Here is a 15,864-nt window from a genome sequence, read left to right as displayed (position 1 = left end):
GTGCAGAACGATCGTTTTCTGCTTTTAAACGCATTAAAACTTGGCTTAGAAACAAAATGAGTCAGGATCGATTGTTACTGTTAGGTCTATCTTTACTCCATGTTCATTTTGATTTTAAATTAATATAGAAATTAAATAAAATTGATTATATAAAATTAACGATCGTTTTCTGATTTCAAACGCCTTAAAACTTGGCTTAGAAACAAAAGGAGTCATAATAGATTTTTAGGTCTAGCTTTACTCCATGTTCATTTTGATTTAAAATTAATATAGAAAATATTATTAATAAATTTGTGTGATTTATTTATGTGATATATTTCGAGCAATACTGCGTTTTCGTCTAATAGTGATTAAATAACAAATATAGTTGATTTTTATGGTACTACTGATAAACTTTACACCAAATTACAAGTTTAACTATATTTTAGAAAATAATTATTAAATGTTATTAAGGCAATTTTAAATAAATTTACAAACTTTGGATGTATGTAGAGTTGCACGTTTGACTTGAATGTTTGAACTTGACTTGAGTTTGACTTAATTTCAAGTCAAACTCAAGTCAATCCTTCTGACAAATATTTCAAGTCAAGTCAAACTGGTCAATCGTACAGGTTTGAAAATTCAAACTGTTTGTCAAACTAGTTTGAAAGATTTTGAAAAATAATTTATTTAGTAGATATACTTTTTTGTCGAGATAGACATGTTATTAGTTTCCAATTAAGATAAGAAAATTAATAATACAATGAGTGCCACATAAAAGTCAAAATTTTCAAAAAGTCAAAAGTGTTTTAATTTAAAATTTTTAAATGTAGATATTAATTTTTTTCGAATCCTGAGAAAACTAATAAGTATTTTTGAAAAATTTAAACGCAGAATGAAAGATTGCGTTATTACCGAGGGCCGAAAGTCTCTTAGAATAAATAAAAAGTTTGTTTTGAATGAAATATTTGCAATTAATAACAATACTAAATTTTCCTTTTTCTGTTCACCAATGTAACTTATTAAAGTAAACATTATAGAAGTTTTCAGGGATGTTCGTCCCTCAGAAATAATGTAATCTTTCATGCTGCGTTTAATTTTTTTTTAATTCTTATTAGTTTTCTCAGGATTTGAAAAAAAATGAATACATTTAAAACACATTGAACATTTTGATAAGCGACATGTTACGCCTATGCCCTTAAAGGTTACAATAAAATAAGACTATTTGGTTTTTCAATGGACAGCTCAAAATAAAATTATTTGGAATTGTTATGACTTTCTTTTATTAAAAAAGGCATTTATTTATCTTAGGGCCAGTTCGAAAAAACATGTGGTACCAAGCTGCCAGTTCACTCGAAAATATGTACCACAATACAAAAGTTAGATAGTATTGCTGTATATTCGTTGGTATTTCTTTAAATTTCAAGACTAACCATAGGGTTATTAGACCTGGATCCCGCGTACCAAAAAAAAGTTGATTAATAGCAAGCTGAAAATTTGTTAATAGCTTAACGGTGTCTAGCCGGACAAATTTTGATGTAGAGGAACACTGGAACAGGGAAGTTTTAATTGTGGAACATTTTAAAAATTTGGAACGTCAGATTACGAGAACCAACATGATTCCTGTCATTTGACATTCTTCGTGTTCCACTCATTAAAGTGCCCAGTTGGTGATAAACACCAGTCTGATTTTTGCATGAGAGTTTAATGAAATGGTAACAAATCAATTGGAAGTTCTGTCCGATAAAATACATGGAACGTTTACGTAGTCTGACGTTCCAAATTTTTAACCTTTGCCACAATTAAAACTTCTTCCGTTCCAGTATTCTCATACATCAAAGTTTGTCTGACTAGACACCGGTAAGCTTGCAAATTTTCAGCTTGATATTAATCGACTTTTTTTTGGTACGCGGGATCCAGATCTATATGGTTTTATATCTACAACAACAATTTAAATTTTTTTCGGATACAGGTTACAAATGTTGGGTTTAAATTTAAAAAAAAATAATGTATAAATAATATGCATTAAGCTTTCTTAATAATTATCCTAACTGGCGCGTTTATTGGGTTTTATTTGTCTGTCTGCGGTTTAAATATCGTATCAGCCAATACATTTCTATGTTTTTATAATCAATTACTTTTAATGGGAAATAAGACACAATTTTATCAAAAAAATGATTTTATTAACGTTGCGAAGCCCAAATCGGGTTTCGTTGTCAAAATACAAAATACTACTAAAATAAACAAATATAAATACAATATAAATGCGTCAGATTAAATAAATTATTAGAAGAATTTTTTTACTTAGCAACAACATTTTTGTTTATTTTAGTAGTATTTGGTATTTTGACAACGAAACTCGATTTGGGCTTCGAAACGATAATAAAATCACTTTTTTGGTAAAATTTTGGCTTATTTTCCATTAAAAGTAATTGATTATAAAAATGCCACAAGAAAATAGCTTCAGAACAACATTTCTATGTTTATTGAAATTTGTAAAAAAAATTTTTTTGGACCTTGTTGGGAGGGGGAATTACCGCTACCCCCCCCCCCACCACCCTGTTCATCCGCCAGTAGTGAACAAATAAAGGCATAGGCGGCCTCATTTAAAATTGAAAATAAACACGTTGCGTAATATTCAAACTTTTCAAACTGTTTGAAGATGTTTGAATTCAAGTCAAACCTAAAGATATCGAAATCAAGACAAGTCAAACTCTTTTATACAAAAAGTTTGATTTTTAAGTCAACTCAAGTTTGTTGAGTAAAATCAAACTAGTTTGACTTGATGCATCTCTAGATGTATGTCCATTTTAATTAAGTATACTTAACAAAGCAGAGTTAGTTAGATCTATTTGATCATTTATTAAAAACCCTCCGAATAAAAGCCGCTTTTAGAAGGATGTCCAAATGTAACAGAGATCTAAAATTGGCAATAAGGATGCGCCCGCCTACTTCGCTGCTAAAATCGAAGTACGTGTACTTGGTCTTACTGTATGGTATACTTGGACTGTGAATAAAATCGAACTAAATCGCCTTGAGGCTTTAGAGATGTGGTGCTCTAGAAGAATTTTAAGAGTTTCTTGGGTGGAGAAGATTTGAAACTCCACAACACTAGAACGCTTCAGACTACTGCGATAAAGGCATCAACAAGAGAAAGCTGGAGTATTTCGGACATGTAATAAGAGGTCCCAAATATAGGTTGCTACAAAATATTATGCAAGTGAAAATATAAGGCAAACCCAGTCCAGGACGAAGAAGCACTTCGTGGTTCATTTAGTGTGGCAGTGAATAAAATTAAGATAGCTATGATGCTAACGCAACGTTCTAAAAGGATATGGAACATGAAGAAAAAGAAAGTAATAGCCCATTCCGAAAAAGAATCCTGCCTACGCCAGTGACGAGAAAATTTTTATTTCATTGCCCCCACCTTGCCAGGTTGCTGGATCCGCCGTTATAAGTCGATATACAGGGTGTCCCAGACTAATTTAGCCACACTATATCTCTTAAACGAATAGAGATTTTCGAATGGGACAAAAAGTGATCTATTCTACTTGTAATACACTTTAATATGGCGTGGAAAAAAACACCCCCTAAATATTCATCCCTTAGTTACAACCCCTAACTTTAATTTTTTTAATAGCACCCTGTATATTTTTTTATAGTTTTGGATGTGGTCTTTTATCGTCTATTCAACAGATTTATTAAAAATAAAATCGGTTCGTAAATAATCAAGACATCAATTTATTTTTTATTTTTGTTTAGTGTCCCAGACTAATTTATCCAGGCTATATTTCTTAACAAAATGGAGATTTTTTAAAGGGACAAAAGCTGATCTATTCCATTTTAATATTAAACTATTTACACTTTAATATGGCGGAGAAAAAATCATCCCCTAAATATTCATCCCTTAGTTACAACCCCTAACTTAATTTATTTTTAATAGCACCCTGTACATTTTTTTATAATTTTGGTTGGGGTCTTCTATCGTCTATTCAACAGATTTTTTAGAAATAAAATCGGTTTGTAAGTAATCAAGAAAATATCAGTTTATTTTTTATTTTTGTCAATTATGTGTCCCACACTAGTTTTTCCAGGCTATATCTCTTAAACGAATTGAGATTTTCGAATGAGGCAAAAACTGATCTATTCCATTTGTAATACACCTTAATATGGCGCAGAAAAAATCATTCCCTAAATATTCATCCCTTAGTTACAACCCCTGACTTTAATTTTTTTAATAGCACCCCGTACATTTTTTTATAGTTGTGAATGTTGTCTTCTGTCGTATATTCAACAGATTGTTTAAAATAAAATGTGTTTGTAAGGTATCAAGAAAATATCAGTTTATTTTTTATTTTTGTTAAATTAATCAAGATAGCCTTAAAAAATAGAATAGAAAAGAAATATTTTGCTTTATTGTCACTGAAATTAGATAAATCGTCAATATTACAAAATAAAAGAATGAAAGTAAAACAAAAACAATTTTCATTCGAAAATCTCTATTCGTTTAAGAGATATATCCCGGAAAAATTAGTCTGGGACACATAATTATTGGCAAAAATAAAAAATATACTGATATTTTCTTGATTACTTACAAACCGATTTTATTTCTAAAAGATCTGTTGAATAGACGATAGAAGACCCCAACCAAAACTATAAAAAAATGTACAGGATGCTACTAAAAAAAATTAAGTTAGGGGTTGTAACTAAGGGATGAATATTTAGGGGATGATTTTTTCTTCGCCACATTAAAGTGGAAATAGTTTAATATTAAAATGGAATAGATCAGTTTTTGCCCCTTTAAAAAATCTCTATTTTGTTAAGAAATATAGCCTGGATAAATTAGCCTGGAAACTTAATTAACAAAAATAAAAAATAAATTGATTTCTTGATTATTTACAAACCGATTTTATTTTTAATAAATCTGTTAAATAGACGATAGGAACCCATATCCAAAACTATAAAAAAATATACAGGGTGCTATTAAAAAAAATTAAAGTTAGGGGTTGTAACTAAGGAATTAATATTTAGGGGATGATTTTTTTCTACGCCATATTAAAGTGTATTACAAGTAGAATAGATAACTTTTTGTCCCATTGGAAAATCTCTATTCGTTTAAGAGATATAGCGTGGCTAAATTAGTCTGGGACACCCTGTATATACGACCTCGTGTAAAGACCAAAATGCTTCACAATTTCTATCAAACAACATCTGGTAATCTTGATCTATACCATGTTACTGTCATTCATTGTTAAAATTTATCAATTATTAATTTATTCAAAATAAATTGTAATTTTTGTAGGATTTGGATATGTAACCAGTGATGACTTGTACGCAAAAAATAATACTCAAATTGCAACAGATTTTTTGGAATTTATGAAAGATTTCTACAAACAGTTGCCCAAATTTAAGACCGTACCATTGTACATATTTTGCGAGTCATACGGTGGAAAAATGGCAGCAGAAATTGCACTTGTATTATACCAAGTAGGTATTTCAATTTTGATTAAGTTAGCTTTTTTTTGACTTAGATATTTTTACTTTGTTAGTTTATTTCTAAGTGGTCTTCCCATTATCGAAGGAAACTATCATCAGCAATATTTTACTTCGAGAAATCTGGCAACACTGACCTACATATCATCTCCCCCTCTCTCTTTCCCCACCAGTTTCGTCTCGCTGCCACAGCATAATAAACCAACCAGCATGGACTACCAGCACTACGATGCCGCATTTGAAGTTAAAAAGTACGGAGCCGACATTGATCGAGTGTACACGAGTGTACAACAACTCAGTGGTGATGTGATGTGTTCGTTCAGTAGTGTTGCCGATGTCATTATATTAAGATATATTAAGCCCCTGCTAAAATGATCCAATTTTGCCAAAAATTTTTGATCTCGGTAGCTTCAAAGGGTAGTAAAAATACATTAAGAAAAAAGTTATTTTATTCAACTTAACTTGTTAATTCAAAAATACTTTTAACAAAATATGCAATATCATATTCTGCAATAAAACTAATTTACATCTGGAACGCTTTCAAATAAAATTTCCTCATCTTGTGAAAATGAAGAATTTGTGTGATTAAAATAAATTAACAATTTTTGTCTGTTTGAAAGGAGTAACATTCTTTTACTTCTTCACTTGCTAAAACTATTTCAATATTTGCTCACAGATCGCATTTGAACGTGGACAAACAACGATATCTAAGAAAAAGTGATTTTTTTATTTCTGCACTGCTGCAATATCAGTTAATGCACCAACTTTATTACCAGTAAGAGATTTTTTTGAATATTTTCTGGAATTTCTGCAAAAGATTAAAATTACAATCGCCATTCATCGTCAATATTTTGTATTATGTCCCAATTATTGACATAATTCCCATAGGCATACGTATAAAATTATGATAAAAAAATATTTTTTATCAGAATGTCATAAAAGTTAAGTAAATCTGATAATTATGTACAAATCGGCAACACTGGCGATTTTCTACACTGTCTGGTACATGCGAATAATTGCCGACGATTTGCGCAGTAATAGTGCGCGAAATTTTCCCTTCTTCCAATTGGTCACTGCTGTTGCCTTTTCTATGCTCTGTTGCTGCATTGTTCAGTGTCGGCCTAGCAGCCTTATTGTGATACGTTTTTTAAGAGCAAAATGAATTTCACCTATTGATATTCATCGTCAATTAATCGAAGTTTATAGGTAAAATTGCACATATGTTTAGAGAATTCACCGAAGGTCGCAGCGGGAAGCCTCAGATTCATTTTGAGTTTCCATTTGGTCTTCACTGAATTCTCTACACCATTTCCTAAGATGTTGAACATATATTCACTTTTACCTTACCCATAAATTCGATTAACTGACGATGAATGTATATATATAACCGGTTCTATAGCGGTACTCAATCGCCAAGCCTGTCGATCTAACCAGTCTCTTTTTTGTAGATTTCTTTCTGACATGGCTTTTGTAATTCCTTGTTTCCTGGAGGTCGGTGGCCTTCCTCTTTTTCGTTTCTCTGGCGGTATCCATCTCATTGTTATTTTTGGAAGTCTTTCGTCTCCCATTCGTTGAACGTGTCCATACCAAGTGAGTTGGTTCCGTTGTACCTCTTCCACTATTGTTTTCTGCCTACCTATTTTTCTCTGATATTTTTATTTCGAACATGGTCAAATTTCGATATTCTGGCAGCTCTTCCACAGAGTGCATCTTCCCTGACTACATCATGTGTAGATATGTTTTGTATTTGGTTTCCGATGTGTAGATATTGTGTTCTCTTTATGTTTACCTCTAAACCCCATTTCATGTATTCTTCCATCAATTTTCTCGTCATATATTCTAAGTCTTCCTTATCTTGGGCAACTACCACCTGGTCGTCTGCGTAGTTCAAAGTGTATAGTGTGATGTCTCCGATTGGTATACCCATACCACTGCATTTCTGCTTCCAAAGTCAGAGAACGCCGTCGGTATATATATTGAAAAGAACGGGAGATAAACAGCACCCTTGTTTAAGGTCTTTTGTTACTTGGAATCTAGTTGACAGATGGTTACCTCGCTTTACCCTTGACATAGAATTTTATATAGGCATTGTATGGTATTGATGATAGAAATGTGTATATTGTCCAAAACCTCCCACAGTTTTTCCACGGGCACTGTGTCAAATGCCTTCGTTAGGTCGATAAAAAGTATACGTGTGTCTTGTCCACGTTCTAGTCTTTTTTCCATAACCTGTGTTAGACAGAATATATTATCGATCGTAGATCGACCGGCCCTGAAACCACACTGTTCTTCGGATTCTTAGGGTTGATATTCTTCGCAAATAATGGTTTTTAGTATTCTGCCATATAAACGGCTCATTGTGCTTGTTACAGTTATTCCCCTATAATTGTTGACATCACTTTTACTTCCCTTTTTGTTTATTGAAGAGATCCAGCCCTCTTTCCAGCTTTTCGGAACTTGTTCTCCGTTAATAATTCTGTTAAGGAATTCTGTGATCACTCGGATTAATTTCTTCTAAACTGATTTTATTAGTTCTGCCGGAACATTGTCAGGGCTAGGTGATTGACCATTTTTTAATTGTGAGATAGCTTTCTGTACCATTTCTGTTGTTATTATTATTTCTTCACCATCTACTATTATTGTGTTTGATTCTTTTTGCATGTATTGTGGGCGGTCTTTAGTCAGCAAAGATTTATAATGCTGTTCCCATGTATTTGTTGTTATGTTGTCGAGCCTTACATTTTCTCTTGTATCTGAACTCAATGTTTTGATAAATCTCCACGATTCTCTACTCCTCCTACTACCTATGTACGTTTACAACTCATTACATTTCTTTTCCCATGAATCATTTTTTATCTGCCATATATCCTGTTTAAATTTTTTGAGGGAGTTTTTGTATTTTTTCTTGTCTTCTATCCGGTCAGTATTTAACCATTTTTGGTACAGTTGTTGTTTATTTTCTTTTTGTGCTTGTAGATGTTCATTCTGCCAGCTATTAACTTTATGTATTCTATTTTCTTTTATACCTAGCGCCTCTTTGACGGCTTGTTGTATACTTGAAATAATGTGTTGGTGTACGTTTTCTATGTTTTGTGACAATCCTTCCTTCATCCAATATATTATCTAGTCGGCTTCTGTACAGCATTTTTGTACTGTGGTGTTCTAAACTTTCTATATTATATCGAACAGCTTCAATTTTCTCTCCATTCTCTAAGGCTGAGACCGCCTGTTTTTGTTGGGTTCATGAAGGTAGTATTACTTTGGATTTTATCAAGTAATTGTCGCTTCCAGTTTCTGCTCCTCTATATGCTCTAACATCAAGGATTCTCAGTTTCGTTTTTTGGGCCACAATTAATAACTTTTTTTAACTTCTCAAATCGATCGAAACAAATCTAAACGAAATGCTCAATTTCGATTTTTGGGCCACAATAATTAATAATCGATTTCAAATTCCGTGTTGCTTGAACCCACGGGTAAGTATGTATATCTTTGTGTTTGAAGAATCCATTCATGACTTTTAGTTCATTTCGCGTACAAAGTTCTATTAACCGCTCGCCATTATTATTTAGGGTTTCTTGTCCATAACTTCCAATGACATTATTTCTTATTTTTTTGCCAACTCGTGCATTCATATCGCCTAAAACTAAGAGTTCCCGACTTTTACCAATCTGTATTATGGTGTCTTCTAAAATTGCGATATATTGTTCTTTTTCTTCCACTTTTGCATCCTCAGTCGATCCGCATATCCTCACAATTAATGAACAACGCCCTTTTATGGTCAAATTTGCTGTTATTATTCTGTCGTTTATTGCTTGCCAACTTGTTCTACCATTTTTATACTTCTTATGAATGAGTATGGATACTCCTCTTTTGGCACGTTAATCCTTTCCAACTTCACTATATATGTGTACATTGTACATATTCTCCAATATCGTCTACTCCTTGTCCTTTTTTCTTGGTCTCAGTTCGCACTAGAATGTTTCTGTTCATTTTTATACTTTCTTGCTGAATTTCTGCAGTCTTTCCTTTAATACCCTCTATATTCCACGTTCCAACATCCAATAACGGTTTTCTCACCATGAATGTCAATAGATGAAATCCATTTTGCATTAAAAAATTACAACAGCCTGAATTTCACATTGGTGGCTGGTGGTAACAGCGACCGGAACCTCTATCTCCGAAGGCTGCTAGGCCGACAGTTGGCAATGCAGCGAGATGAATGTAATGGAGTAAGAAAGAGGAAGATTTAATGTGTAAGGCAGTGCTACCAGATTTCTCCCAGCTCGTCGCAGTATTTCTCAGCGGCATAGGGAACCTTTTTTTACGAATGACCCTCGTAGTAATAGTCGGCCACTAGGAATGGGAGAAGCAAATAAGTTCTAATAAAATCTGAAGATGTCCTAAAACAGTGATTCCCAACCGGGGGCCGATTGCCCCCCTGTGGGCGATTTGAGATTTTCAGGGGGCGATAGAGCAAAGGGGGCGATATGGGATCTCCGGCGCATCCGGGAAACTAGAAATGGGCAATTAAGAAAAAAATACAATACTTTCGATCAGATATCCATAGGATAATAAAAAGTAAATAGGTATGTACAGTCGAACCCGCTTATTGGAATAGCCTTTGTGCAAGGCAAAAATATTATTATAACCGGGATATTCTAATAACCGATCATTGGTGGCTAGTCGAAATAAGTGTTACCGAATATACGTAATAATATTATTTACATACTATGCCAATGTGTAGTTTTACATACTATGCCAATATGTAGTTTTATTACATACTATGCCAATATGTATATCATATATGTACCTACATAATCAGTGTATGTAAATGGTTTTAGGTCTTTTTACGTCAACAATACAGTAGTGTAACTAGTACTTATCTATGTATGTGTTAAATACCAAATTACATATTACATGTATGTGAATGAATACATTGGGGAATTAATATGAAATGTATGCAATATGTAGATATGTAAATATTTTCTTATTATAATGCAAATATAACAAAATTACTTTTTTTTCTTGAGAAATTATTGGTAATTATAGCTTTTTCGTTGTTAATGTTGTTAATCCGTGTGGTCATCCTTAATCCATTGGTTGAATAGAAGTTTTATTGGCGTCAAGAAATGGATTGTTACATTCTTGTTCTTTTCTCTTCTTTTCGAATTTAACAAAGCCATAATTTACATCTTGCAAACAGGTAGGTACTCTTTGAGTGAATTCTAAATAAACTGCTTCTAACAATTTTATAACAGGCAACAGTGCCTTTGTGTAGACATATAAAAATTATTTTATGACCCATGCATTTGTCGGCCATGCTAAAGATCGAATTGGTATTCGTATCTAACAAAGTAATAAATATTTATTACCCTAATAATATCTAATCCAGCACTGCAGGCCGTTGACGACAAACCATAATACCAAACATAATTTAAATTTTTCGTAAATTGTAAAAAAAATATTCTTTGACCTGCAAAATATGCTAATAAGCGGTATTATCTAGTTAGATCCTATTCCAATAAACAGATAAATTTATTAAGGAGTAAATGGAAATGTTTCGGGAACTTGAATTTATATTCCATAAACCGGGATATTCCTATAACAGGGATTCTAATAAGCGGGTTCGACTGTATACCGATGCAGGTAATAATAACAAACATCTCGTCTAGTAACAGAGGGCTATTTGCGATTAATTATAATACAATTTATTTCTATAGGTAAGTAATACATTATAATAAATTCTGCATTTTCCTTTGATCGAGCTTTCGTATTGTGCGAACATCCGCACAGAAGAGAAAGAGATTCAAGTGGGATAAGAATGATGAGAGTAGGTACCGACCCTGCTGATCTGACTCGAACCGCTCGAACAAAAAACGAACGGCCGAAGTTGTGGTGGTCTTGTCATAGATGCAGTAAATAAAATTAAAGCAAAACCAAAGAATGGTCGAATATTTCGTGCACTCTGTGACGAAAATGATGAGATATTTCATACATTATAGACCAGGGCGCATCTGTAAAAATATTAGTACATTTGGACGTTGAGAGGTGACTCAAATTTTTTTGCAGAAATTTCTTGAAAATAACTCAAATAATAATATTTGAATTATCCTCCCTCTCAAAGAAGTCTGGAACATTGTTTAAATAATCAAAATGTCAAAAAATGAAGGAAAAATCCGATCTTTTTCTTCGTTTCTTGATTATAACTTTAAAAGTATTCATTTCCAAGAAAAGTTGTGCTAACATAAAAGTTGCGTAATTAAATTTCCTACAATATAGAATTGGCTAGAAATTTAATAAATAGTCACCCTTGTTGCAAAATAGCAATAATTGCGAAAAAACCATACAAAAACAAGTATTCGCATTTTACGTTTTTCAATCATTTATGCTACACTTAGGAACTTCATATTTCAACCAGAAAAACTGTATAATAGAGTTAAACAATACTGTCAATTTCATTAAGATCGGTTTAATAGATTTTGCAAAATAAATTTTGAAATCCAGCTTTCGCAAAAAAAATTCATTTTTTCAAAATATTACAGAACTGAAAATAAAACAGATAGCAAGTTCAATTTTTTTTTGCATATAGAAGTGTACCGTACCTTTCATTTTCAATTTGCAAAATTAAAATCCATTAACTACCACGGCGTCAGGAATTTTTTTAAAATAAACATTAATTATTGGTGCTACGCGCAGGACAGCGGATAGTTTGCTCTGATTGGGCACTCCAATGACCTTTGATAATGATTGATACATTTTAATTTTTATTACATTTCGATATAAATAAATAAAGTTGTTTATTGCAAAATAAAAACACATAGGTACTCTATCCTTTGAAATAACACTTTTTTTAGCAAAAATTTTCTTTGTTCTTATAATATATTACATAAAGATTGGAACAAATTTTGGTGGAAATCAACTTATGTGAATCGAATATCGCTGTCCTGCGCGTAGCACCAAAAATTAATGTTTATTTAAAACATTTCCTGACGGCGTGATAATTAATCGATTTTAATTTTGCAAATTGCAAATGAAAGGTACAGTACACTTCTATAAGCAAAAAAAATATTCAATTTGCTATGTGCTTTATTTTTCTAGTCCTGGAACATTTTAAAAAAATGAATTTTTTTTGCGAAAGCTGGATTGCAAAATTTATTTTGCAAAATCTATTAAACCGATCTTTATGAAACATACAGTGTTATTTTACTATATCATGAAGTTTATCTGGGTAAAATATGAAGGTCCTAAGTGTAGCACAAATGATTTAAAAACGTAAAATGCGAATACTTGTTTTTGTATGGTTTTTTTCGCAATTATTGCTATTTTGCAACAAGAGTGACTATTTTTTAAATTGTTGACCAATTTTATGTTATAGGAAATTTAATTACGCAACTTTTATGTCAGTACAACTTTTCTCAGAAATGAACAGTTTTAAAGTTATAATCAAAAAACCAATAGAAAAATCGAATTTTTCCTTCATATTTTGACATTTTGACTATTTAAACAATGTTCCGGGCCATTTTGAGTGGGAGGATAACTCAAATATTATTATTTGAGCTATTTTCAAGCAATTTCTGCAAAAAAATTTGAGTCACCTCTCAACGTCCATCTCAAAACAGATCCGTCCTGGACTATTACTACTACATATGGAAATCCGTCGGCTTTCTAAAGGTAATTGCTTACGGCAGCTCTTCAGTCTCATGGATACTGTTATTGAATTTTTTTAATACTACTGACCCCATACTGAGTATAGCCCTACAAGAGAAGCGAAATGACATCACTTACTTATCAGATATTTTTGAAAAATTAAATGAAACCAACCTGCAACTACAAGGGAAGAACATAAATATGGCCAAATCGAAGGGAGTAGTCGGAGCATTAATTGACAAACTATCTATTTTTGAAGAAAATATACAAAGAGGAGATCTCACCAAATTTCCCAACTTAAAATCTCCTTGTGGCGATTCTGATGATCTTTAAACATATTGCCTTGTCCTTCAAACATTGAAAGAAGTTCTGCAGTCCTGATTCCAAGATTTGAATAGTCTGAAAATGCCAACTTGGTTTATCGATCCTTTGAGCGTGGAAGTTACAAAGCCATGTCCTTCTGAAAGTCTGTTTCGGGTGTGTGGGTATGAAAGATTTTGGCCGCGGATAAAAGAAGTTGGTCCAATCTTGTGGAATGCAATCAAATTACTGTTATTTGCATTCCCCACAATATATCTAGGGGAGAAATGTATTAGTTCTGTATGTGTATTGAAAAACAAACAAACAAATAGGCTCGACATAATAGAAAGAGGGGATTTGAGGTTGCTATTAACCAACATTGAACCAGACAAAATTATGTGAGCCAGCCAAAAATTATGTGAGGGACATCAGGGCCAAATGCGAAATTAACAATTATTACTAACCATTTATCATTTTACGAAATGTAAAAATAAATAAATATTGTACTGATTAATTATTTTTGTTTCAATTTAATTGGGAGGGGGGCGATTATAGTATTCACAACTGGTGAAACCTGTCTAAGGGGTCGATCATGGGAAAAAGGTTGGGAACCACTGTCCTAAAATACCTAACCACAACTTTTAATCTAAGAGTACTTTCTCAAGGTAGTAGATAACTATGTCAAATATTTGTATTGTTTTTGTAATTTTAGGCCATACAAAAAGGTGAAATAGAATCAAACTTAAAAGGCGTTGCCCTTGGCGATTCTTGGATTTCTCCCTTAGATGCTGAACTTTCGTATGGACCATATTTATTTAACTTGGTAAGTATTTCTTCTTCTTAAAGTGCGCTCTTCTCAATAGAGGTTGCCTACTACAATTGAAAACTCTTCTCTCTCTTCAGCTGTTCTTATTAGATGGTTAATTATTTAAGCACATTCGTACTTATCATTTCTCAGTATGTGGCCTAGATATAATGTTTTTCTAACTTTCACTGTGCTGAAATAGTTATTTTCCTAACAAATGTAGAAAGTCATACTTTTCCGCACGCGACTGCAGTTTGCTGAACGACGCGAAGCGGGAGTTCGGCAAGCAGTCGAGTGCGGAAATGAGACTTTCTGCAAGCGTTAGGAACAATATTTTTTCTATGAGTCTTATGACCAAATCTTAATCAATTAATTTTATTAATATGAAAATACATACACAAATTAATTCTTTGACAAGGTTGTCAAAACCAAACTTTCAAACTTTCAGCATAATTGGTTAGCATGACGGCGATCTTGGTTTCCATGACAACGATTCAAAACCACTGTTATTGTCTACTGATTTGACTTTCGAATATTATGTCAAAATTATTTTATTTCATCGAATTCTCGCGTTAATTTCATTAAATCATGAACACAATAAGATATATTTGAAATAAATTCGTAAATAACATCTAAATATTAGTTTATTGCATTTATTATAATTACTTTAAGGCCATATTAACATATCTAAATTAACACGCGTGCGGAAAAATAAAACTTTCTAAACTAAAACGCGCGCGCGAAAGTAGACATTTTTGCACGCTCGTAGAAAAAATTATTTTTCATTGCTTATTGTATGTAGCACATCTTCGTTTGAGGTATGCAATGTCCACGAAATTTTGAGGATTCTCCGGTAGAGGCACATTTCAAAGGCCTCCAATTTATTTACGGTTGATGTTTTAAGGGTCCACGTCTCGACTGCATAGATAAGAGTCAACCAGAAGTCATTGAAGATGTTTTTTTGTTATTTTCATTTTGTGTGTGTGCAAATAAAAATAAAAGTTGTCTTAATAATTTTTTTTATTGTTTATTACTATTATTTTATAAAATAATTTATTCATTTTTAAAGTATTCAGACTTATGATAAACCTGGTTTAAACCAAATAAACCTGGTTTAAACAAAGAAACCTAGTTATTTTGGTTTTTTTGAAGAACCTTGGTTTTTGCCTACCCTGCGACAAACCCACCAATAACTCGTCAGGAACTGGCGTTTTAGCGTATCTCGGAAGCGAATGAATTATAGCTGCAGGCAACCCTTTATACAGGGTAGCGAGAAAGTATGGATACACAGTAATTTCTCGGAAACGGCTGAAACGATTTTATAGATTTTGGTGGGTAAGAGTTTTCTAATACGGCCGATAATATAGTGATAATTACATTGTTGTCAAATCTTCAATTTTGCTGGAAATCTAATGAACTTTCTTATTTCAAATGGAACACCCTGTATATTTTTTGCGTTTTGATGTCCTTAAAAAATTCTGATTATTTTTCATGTTTTCTATATTCCCTATACTTAAATGCCATAATTTCGGAGTTATTTATTTAAAACAAATTTTAAACAAAAATTATAAAAATCAAATTTTTCTGCCAGGCTAGATATTATTTTAGATTCCTTGGATCATTGGGAACAAAAGAGATGT

The 15,864-nt window shown here is 32.4% G+C and overlaps 1 protein-coding gene across 2 annotated transcripts in view; it reads left to right on the top strand.

The window, feature by feature from the left end:
* LOC114330950 (retinoid-inducible serine carboxypeptidase) overlaps positions 1 to 15,864 on the top strand; it is a 56,495-nt gene that overhangs the window by 11,439 nt on the left and 29,192 nt on the right. For both annotated transcript variants that reach the window (XM_028280401.2, XM_050657158.1), the window contains exons 3-4: positions 5,282 to 5,466; positions 14,132 to 14,242. In XM_028280401.2, coding sequence (XP_028136202.2) covers positions 5,282 to 5,466; positions 14,132 to 14,242 — 296 coding nt within the window. The remainder of the gene's footprint in view (positions 1 to 5,281; positions 5,467 to 14,131; positions 14,243 to 15,864) is intronic.

This window comes from Diabrotica virgifera, chromosome 7, assembly GCF_917563875.1.
Source record: "Diabrotica virgifera virgifera chromosome 7, PGI_DIABVI_V3a".
Classification (NCBI taxonomy): domain Eukaryota; kingdom Metazoa; phylum Arthropoda; class Insecta; order Coleoptera; family Chrysomelidae; genus Diabrotica; species Diabrotica virgifera.
This window is presented reverse-complemented; position numbering and strand designations above follow the sequence as displayed.